The sequence below is a fragment of the Panulirus ornatus genome, chromosome 3 (genome assembly GCF_036320965.1).
Source record: "Panulirus ornatus isolate Po-2019 chromosome 3, ASM3632096v1, whole genome shotgun sequence".
NCBI lineage: Eukaryota > Metazoa > Arthropoda > Malacostraca > Decapoda > Palinuridae > Panulirus > Panulirus ornatus.
This window is the reverse complement of record NC_092226.1, coordinates 8,823,053-8,832,822: the sequence shown is the minus strand read 5'-3', so window position 1 is coordinate 8,832,822 and position 9,770 is coordinate 8,823,053. Positions and strand designations below refer to the sequence as shown.

At 42.0% G+C, this 9,770-nt stretch overlaps 1 protein-coding gene across 1 annotated transcript in view; it reads left to right on the top strand.

The window, feature by feature from the left end:
- Positions 1 to 3,553: 3,553 nt before the first annotated feature.
- Positions 3,554 to 9,770, top strand: part of Dop2R (dopamine D2-like receptor) — an 80,280-nt gene continuing 74,063 nt past the window's right edge. Inside the window, exon 1 of the mRNA XM_071683409.1 lies at positions 3,554 to 3,663. Coding sequence (XP_071539510.1) covers positions 3,554 to 3,663 — 110 coding nt within the window. The remainder of the gene's footprint in view (positions 3,664 to 9,770) is intronic.

Below are 9,770 nucleotides of genomic sequence, written 5' to 3'. Positions count from 1 at the left end.
TCACACGGCTTATTACTACACATACACTTCTGTTCCTCATACTACTTCTACTTCGACTACTAGTACTACTTTGAGTACTAATACTACAACTGCTGTTGTTGTTCTTGCTGCTCCTGCTGCGTAAACAGTAGTGGCACAAAGCTAACAAAGGAAATACAAACAAACCCCAAATTGCTTGAATTAAACAAAGGCAATTATGCGACTCTAAAGTGAAAATACTTACCGACCAAACAAATGCAGAATTAAAGATCAAATCCACCGACAGAAAGGACGAAAAAGATTTAAAAGGAATATATATATATATATATATATATATATGTATATATATATATATATATATATTTTTTTTTTTTTTTTTTTTTTTTTTTTATACCTCGTCGCTGTCTCCCGCGTTTGCGAGGTAGCGCAAGGAAACAGACGAAAGAAATGGCCCAACCCCCCCCCATACACATGTACATACATACGTCCACACACGCAAATATACATACCTACACAGCTTTCCATGGTTTACCCCCGGACGCTTCACATGCCTTGATTCAATCCACTGACAGCACGTCAACCCCTGTATACCACATCGCTCCAATTCACTCTATTCCTTGCCCTCCTTTCACCCTCCTGCATGTTCAGGCCCCGATCACACAAAATCCTTTTCACTCCATCTTTCCACCTCCAATTTGGTCTCCCTCTTCTCCTCGTTCCCTCCACCTCCGACACATATATCCTCTTGGTCAATCTTTCCTCACTCATTCTCTCCATGTGCCCAAACCACTTCAAAACACCCTCTTCTGCTCTCTCAACCACGCTCTTTTTATTTCCACACATCTCTCTTACCCTTACGTTACTTACTCGATCAAACCACCTCACACCACACATTGTCCTCAAACATCTCATTTCCAGCACATCCATCCTCCTGCGCACAACTCTATCCATAGCCCACGCCTCGCAACCATACAACATTGTTGGAACCACTATTCCTTCAAACATACCCATTTTTGCTTTCCGGGATAATGTTCTCGACTTCCACACATTTTTCAAGGCTCCCAAAATTTTTGCCCCCTCCCCCACCCTATGATCCACTTCCGCTTCCATGGTTCCATCCGCTGACAGATCCACTCCCAGATATCTAAAACACTTCACTTCTTCCAGTTTTTCTCCATTCAAACTCACCTCCCAATTGACTTGACCCTCAACCCTACTGTACCTAATAACCTTGCTCTTATTCACATTTACTCTTAACTTTCTTCTTCCACACACTTTACCAAACTCCGTCACCAGCTTCTGCAGTTTCTCACATGAATCCGCCACCAGCGCTGTATCATCAGCGAACAACAACTGACTCACTTCCCAAGCTCTCTCATCCCCAACAGACTTCATACTTGCCCCTCTTTCCAAGACTATATATATATATATATATATATATATATATATATATATATATATATATATGTATATATATATATATATATATATATATATATATATATATATATATATATATATATAGAGAGAGAGAGAGAGAGAGAGAGAGAGAGAGAGACTTGCAACCCCATGGCGCCAAGTATGGGATTCCCCCATAGCTTTCATGAAGTCAGCCACGTCCACCGGTGGGGACTATATTTCAAGAAGCAAGGTGATGATGCTGGTGTTTCTGGGCAGCCTAAGTGTGTCGCAGTTGAGGAGGAGGCGTTTGGTATCTCCATGGTGAAATTTTTTATCCTGGGTGTATGATATGCTGACTGTATCTCACACGTTGAAGAGGTTATTGTTTCTCCCAGAACACAGATGCGAAAGTATGCCTCGTGTTTGTCTAGGGAGTGTATTCTCAAGTGTGTGTACGTATGGTGGGAGTACAAGATGGGGCTTGAGGAGACGAGTCTTTAGTGAATGCTGGGTCATTTGGGTTTGAATATGTTCCTGTTGATTGTGTTGTTTGCTACTGGTGGAGGGAGTTGAGGATCTATGGGTAAAAGTGGCTGAAGTGTGAGGGTGTAAGGTGTGAGTGAACTTCCTTTAATATACTTGAATTATTTTGGTTGGTTATAAAATGACTCGGATGGGAAGGGGTAAAAATGATTTTGTATATATATATATATATATATATATATATATATATATATATATATATATATATATTATATATATATATATATATAATGTAAGAAAATGTTAGTTATGTGAAATAATGATTTAATGTTAATTGAGAAAGAATTCTGTTCATTTTCTTCAGCCCCTTTATCTATTTTCTTCTCTTCCCATCTTCTTACTACCCTCCATCCCAACCCATAACATCCACCCCATCACCAACACGCATCCCAAAACCACCTCCCTTCATCTTAACCTCCCCAGCACGTCAGCCCAGCGCCAAACCCCGAGACCCCAGGTCCTATTGGCACCAAGTCCCACACACACACACACACACACACACACACACACGACGCGTCGCCTCAGTCATAATTTACTTCCCTTTGTTGTTTACCAAGCTGAAGGTGGGGTCAGGGGAGGAGGATGGGGCGGAGAGAGAGAGAGAGAGAGAGAGAGAGAGAGAGAGAGAGAGAGAGAGAGAGAGAGAGAGAGAGAGAGAGAGAGAGAGAGAGAGAGAGACCTCTTTTGTTTTTGACGTTTTCTTTTAGCCACTATCGCAGTGTGCGGCCTCGTTACGGCTGGCTAATTAGCAGTTAAGAGGGGTGAAGGATGGCATCCCCAGGAGGACGAAGACAAAGACGACGTTGGGCTCCGAAGTGAACAGTGTTCGTGGTACGGCTAAGCTTTAGGGCTAACCGAAGCTTTTATATATATATATATATATATATATATATATATATATATATATATATATATATATATATATATATATATATATTATATAATGGATGAAGGCAGCAAGTATAAATATGTACATGTGTACGTGTTTACATATGTATATGTCTGTGTATGTATAGGTATTCCTATATTTACATGTATTTACATGTATAGGTATGTGTAAGTGCGTGTGTGGGCTTGTATGTATATACATGTGTATGTGGGTGGTTGGGCCATTCTTTCGTCTGTTTCCTTTCGCTCCCTCGCTAACGCGGGAGACAGCGACAAAGTATAAATAAATGAATGATAATGTGTATAGTTTTATGATGTACAGCTTTATGTTTTATCATGAGATGTATATAATTGGCATTCATTAGAATAATTTTTTGATAATCTAGTTTGCTTTCAGCAAGACGATTGTTTCTAATCGTACTCTAAATTACTCTTTCTTTTTATACAGATATTCACATATGATTTACTCGTATATTTACGTTAGTATATCTCTCTCCTTCTCTCTCCTTTTCCAGCCATTGTATTATGAACATGCGTCACATTAGGCCTATGTATCTTTCTATCCACAAACTGTGCTCTCTCTCTCTCTCTCTCTCTCTCTCTCTCTCTCTCTCTCTCTCTCTCTCTCTCTCTCTCTCTCTCTCTCTGTTCCCCAGGCTGTGGCACAACCCCGTCTCCATGTTGGTCGTGTGCGCTGACTGACTAACTCCCTCTCTCTTCTCTTCTCTCTTCCCTACAGCTGATGTGCGGCTACTGGGGGCTGGGACCCATCGTGTGTGACCTCTACATTGCGATGGATGTCGTATGTTCCACATCCTCCATCTTCAACCTCGTAGCCATCAGTATAGACAGGTGAGCACCTTCCCTCCCTCCTCACCGTGGTGGTCATCACCTGAACGGCCACCACTTGAACAGAGAGCAGCAGTAGTAGCTCTGTTATTGTCTTCATTTTCTCACTAACGTCAACTCACTGTGTTTCTGTGACACTGTGTTTCTGTGACAGCCAGGCATGATGTACTGTACTGTATGTAGTGTACTCTGTACTGTACTGTATGTAGTGTACTCTGTACTGTACTGTATGTACTGTACTCTGTACTGTACTGTATGTAGGGTACTCTGTACTGTACTGTATGTAGTGTACTCTGTACTGTACTGTATGTAGGGTACTCTGTACTGTACTGTATGTAGTGTACTCTGTACTGTACTGTATGTAGTGTACTCTGTACTGTACTGTATGTACTGTACTCTGTACTGTACTGTATGTAGTGTACTCTGTACTGTACTGTATGTAGTGTACTCTGTACTGTACTGTATGTACTGTACTCTGTACTGTACTGTATGTAGTGTACTCTGTACTGTACTGTATGTAGTGTACTCTGTACTGTACTGTATGTAGTGTACTCTGTACTGTACTGTATGTAGTGTACTCTGTACTGTACTGTATGTAGTGTACTCTGTACTGTACTGTATGTACTGTACTCTGTACTGTACTGTATGTACTGTACTCTGTACTGTATGTAGTGTACTCCGTACTGTACTGTATGTACTGTACTCTGTACTGTACTGTATGTACTGTACTCTGTACTGTACTGTATGTACTGTACTCTGTACTGTACTGTATGTACTGTACTCTGTACTGTACTGTATGTACTGTACTCTGTACTGTTTGTACTATACTATCTGTACTGTGGCGTACTATACTATCTCTGCTGTACTGTATGTGTACCATATTTTAGTGTGCTGTATTGTACCGCATTGTATTGTACTATGTTGTAATGTACCGTAATGTACTGTGCTTTACTGTACTGTACTGTACTCTACTGCACTGTACTGTAAAAGGTGTTCCGACTCCATTATCATCTACAGACAACACAAAAGGATTTTCCAATGAGACGCTGAAGAACTTGGAGAGACGAGAGGAATGAAAGAATATACTTCAGAGATGCATATATACGAGTTATGCTGCAGGAAGAACATAGGATATATATATATATATATATATTATATACTTTCATTGGTGGTGTTAAGGTAATACACTGGTGTGACGCACAGTTAGAGAATAAACATAATTCTTTTTAAAGAAAACAGGAATGAAAATTAAACTCAAGGTCGAGAGGTATACACAGGAGATGTAGACCACCAGAAAGTTTGAGTGAGGGACGCACAGATGAAGGAAGTGTACACCTACAATGAGGGTGGTACGTTCGTGGTGAAGAAGGGGGTTGTAAGTGGTACATTCATAGCGAAGAGGGGGGTAGTAGGTTATACATTAGTGGACAGTGGCTAGTAGGTAGTACATTCGTGATGAAGAAGGGGTAGTAGGTAGTAAATTAGTGGAAGATGCGGGGAGTGAGAGACGGTAGATATATATCTATGACAGGGTACAACCACCACGGAAAAGTACTTTCGTGGTTTCAGGTTCCACAGGTGTTGTAGGTACACTTGTGAAGTATAGACACGAGAAGTACATGTACAATGGTAATTGAAGTACATATTTGATCCTACACACACTCCTGGTGGCATGAGTACATAACCCATACGATGTACGACAATACTGGGAAGTACACCTGATATGCATCGAAGAGACGAAGCTAGCTTCGCCTCTTCGATGCATGTCAACTGACTTATATTTCTTTTGCGTCTCCCCTGATGATGTGATTATTACACAAAAGTACACTTGGGAACTTATCGTGTTTCATTTTCCCCGTGGACTCATAGGAATATATATATATATATATATATATATATATATATATATATATATATATATATATATATATATATATATATATATATATATATATATATATATATATATTCGTGATAAGAAATACAAGCATAAGTACATTGTAATAGGGTAGTTCATGTACTGGTAAGTACCCGCGCGTACTGGAATATATACCGAAGTTCGCCAATCAATCCTGAAAAAACGATTCTAATCAGGTTTACAGCGAGAGACCAGAGCCGCTCGTAGACGAACTGGCCAACGAGACGTTGTGCCCTGGGACGGAGATAGGGCGTTGAAACGTGCATCATGGTCACGAAAAAAGAAGCATGGCGTTGAAAACAGAGCGTGGCGTTGAAACGTAGCAAACGGCGTTAATGCATGGCGTTCGGGGGGGGAACACATAGCGTTGAAAGCGAACATGGCATTTAAAGCAAGGCGTGCCGTTCAAACGAAATATAGAGCCCAGAAGGGAAGGAGGGGGCGTTGAACAACAGAGCGTTGAAACTCTCTCTCTCTCTCTCTCTCTCTCTCTCTCTCTCTCTCTCTCTCTCTCTCTCTCTCTCTCTCAAGTCTCGTGTTAAGGCGTAAAGTGGAGAGAGAGAGAGAGGGTCTGGCTTACAACCTGTAACCCTGGTTTATTGCATTGGTTTTTCTGTTGAAGTCGAGGAAAAAAAGGGGGTTAGTTGTTGGCCTCCTGTGGTGAGATTTGACGATCTTTACGTCTTAAAAGAAAAAAAAAATCACGTTCAGACCGACAGAGGTTTAGGTCGTTGGGTCTGGCAGTTGTGTATTTAGGAGGTGCGGGAGTGTTTGGAGGTCAGTGGGGTTTTAGAGGGAGGTATAGGGTTGACGGACGCTTTCTCTGCTTTCCTGTGTTTTACATTGGGGTCTCTCTCTCTCTCTCTCTCTCTCTCTCTCTCTCTCTCTCTCTCTCTCTCTCTCTCTCTCTCTCTCAACTTTCCTCCCCCTCCTCCTCTTGCCCTTTGCATCTTTTGATATTTCTCTTTTTTGTTCAGTTCGCGCATCTCTTTACCTTGTAAGAATATTCAGAAGTGGTGGCTCTCGAAAGAGAGAGAGAGAGAGAGAGAGAGAGAGAGAGAGAGAGAGAGAGAGAGAGAGAGAGAGATGACAACAAAAATTTCAGGACCTCAGCAAAGAGGAGGAGGAGGATTCATTTCCAAAAGGCGTCTGGAAATAGAAATATTAGTTTCTTTCTATACTTTTTTTTTTTTTCATTCCTGTCCAAAGACGAAAAGAGAAACGTGACAGGCGGCTGTTGCATAAAATCTATTTCACATTCTTCAATTACCTTGACAAGATGACGCAACAATGGCTTAGCCCGTTATGAAAAGACTCGTGGCACCGTTTCTCTCAGTTCTTAACGTCGTAAGGACTTACAACACCTCCTCTGTGTGTGTGTGTCTTATTTACAGAAGACGTCGGTACCATCGTATTGTTATATTCTGCACGTTTCGATGCGTTTGATACGGATCCCGGCGGTGTGCCCGGGCTCCACCAGCGAGAGAAAAGTCACCTTTGTGTCGCTAGGTTGTACAGTGTCGTTAAAAGAAACGATCTTTCCAAAGGTGTCTTACGTATTACTGCTACGGGAAGGAACGCAGGCTCTGGTTGCGGGTGCCTTTAGAAAGTAGGTATTGGGCAACACCAGGACTCTCTCGCAGGAATCGGTCCTGAGAGAACTATGCATAAATAGGTGAATAGATAAATGCGTATTATGCCTTGTGGCTTATAACTGTATACAACCATTAAACTGAACACCATGCATTACATACATACATACATACAAATACATAAATTCAATCATACATAAATACAAATACTTGCATACATATACATAATTACATACATAATTACCTATACATACATACGTAATTACATATATACATACATGATTACATACATACGTATATACATACATAAGTACTCGAGGAACGAGAAGTGGTGGGAGACCAAATTGGAGGTGGAAAGATGGAGTGAAAAAGATTTTGAGTGATCGGGGCTTGAACATGCAGGAGGGTGAAAGGCTTGCAAGGAATTGAGTGAATTGGTGCGATGTGGTATACCGGGGTCGACGTGCTGTCAATGGATTGAACCAGGGCATGTGAAACGTCTGGGTAAACCACGGAAAGTTGTGTGGGGCATGGATGTGGAAAGGGAGCTGTGGTTTCGGTGCATTATACACGAGAGCTAGTGACTGAATGTGAACAAAGTGGTCCCTGTTGTCTTTTCTTAGCGCTACCTCGCTTACACGCGGGGGTAGGGGGTTGTCATTTCATGTGTGGCGGGGTGGCGACGGGAATGAATAAGGGCAGACAGTATGAATTATATACATGTGTATATATGTATGTCTCTGTTTGTATATATTTGTATACGTTGAGATGTATAGGTATGTACATGTGCTGTGTGTGGACGTGTATGTATATACATATGTATGTGGGTGGGATGACCATTCTTTCGTCTGTTTCCTTGCGCTACCTCGCTAACGCGGGAGACAGCGACAAAGTATGATAAAAAAAAATAGTACATTATTTTTAGTGTGTGTATGTATGTGTATATGTACTTATGTATTTATACATGTAATTGCGTATGTAAAAAAAAAAAGATAATACAGACATACGTAAATGCAAACATACGTACAGACTGAGGAGGTAGATTTATCGTGACTTTTGCAAGCGAGACTTTCGAGGCCTTTTTCAATGTCTCCTCTTAGGCGAGGGTGGGTCGAGAGGAGGGTGGAGGGAAGTCACCTTGGACGATATAAATCACGGTTCGAGGCGGTTTGGCCTCAAGGTCCACACACACGTGGGCGGGGTGGTGGAGTCGGCGAGATTTATAAGCGGAAAGGAAATGCTCGACAGGAATAAATATACCCCCCCACCACACACACACACACACACACACACACACACACACACACACGCGCAAGGATGTAGCCTCACGGGCATAAAACTCTCTCTTCCCGTACAGTACAAATAGGTAATCAGGCACATAAACACACAAACACACACCCAATCATGGATCAGAGACGACGCTGTGTCTCGTGTTTATATATATATGTATATATATATATATATATATATATATATATATATATATATAGAGAGAGAGAGAGAGAGAGAGAGAGAGAGAGAGAGAGAGAGAGGAAAGGATCACAATTGAGCGCGTTTATATTCCTATGAATCCACGGGTGAATGAAACACGATAAGTTCCCTAGTGCACTTTCGTGTAATAATCACATTATCAGGGGAGATATAATTAAGAAATATAACACTCAGTTGACATACAACGAACTGATGTAGCTAGGACGCTATTTGGTAAACAGTGTGACTACCCAAATGGAGGACTGGTGCATTCAAGTCTGACATCAAGTGTATCATAAACTTATTATGTGTACAAGAAGGGGAACTGTTTACAAATTTTATCCACAGTAAAGCTATCCAATTTGTATAGACCTTCAGTAATATTAAGGCTATCATTCTTGGTGTACCTCAAGAAATATCACCGAATCTTCTATTATTAAATGCACAAAATATTGTGTGTAGAGAGAGCCGGTTGGAGTTTGATATATAGGGATTGCTACCTTGATATGACGAATTCGTCTTGCACCCTCAGCAGAATGCTAGGAATAAACAGTAGACTCGAGGGTGTATGTAAAGGGGAAGAAAATGTGGGAACATGCCAGAGTAAACCAGATTCAGGTAGGCAACGTAGTAAGGTAGACTGTAGTCACAAAATCTCTCTCTCTCTCTCTCTCTCTCTCTCTCTCTCTCTCTCTCTCTCTCTCTCTCTCTCTCTCTCTCTCTCATCTTGACTCCATCCTCCACTAAACCCCAACAGTGCTCTTGTAAATGGGCTGGTCGTGTTGTGGGGGGGATGGTGAACTTGGCCTCCTGCAGATGTCGTGGCTGGTCGTGTTGTGGGGGGGGGTGAACATGGCCTCCTGCAGGGGTCGTAGCTGGTCGTGTTGTGGGGGGGGGGGGTGAACATGGCCTCCTGCAGGGGTCGTGACTGGTAGTGTTGTTGGGGGGGGTGAACTTGGCCTCCTGCAGGGGTCGTAGCTGGTCGTGTTGTGGGGGGGATGGTAAACTTGGCCTCCTGCAGGGGTCGTAGCTGGTCGTGTTATGGGGGGGATGGTAAACTTGGCCTCCTGCAGATGTCGTGGCTGGTCGTGTTTATGTATCCTTTAGTCTTCTGTGACATGGCGGATCCA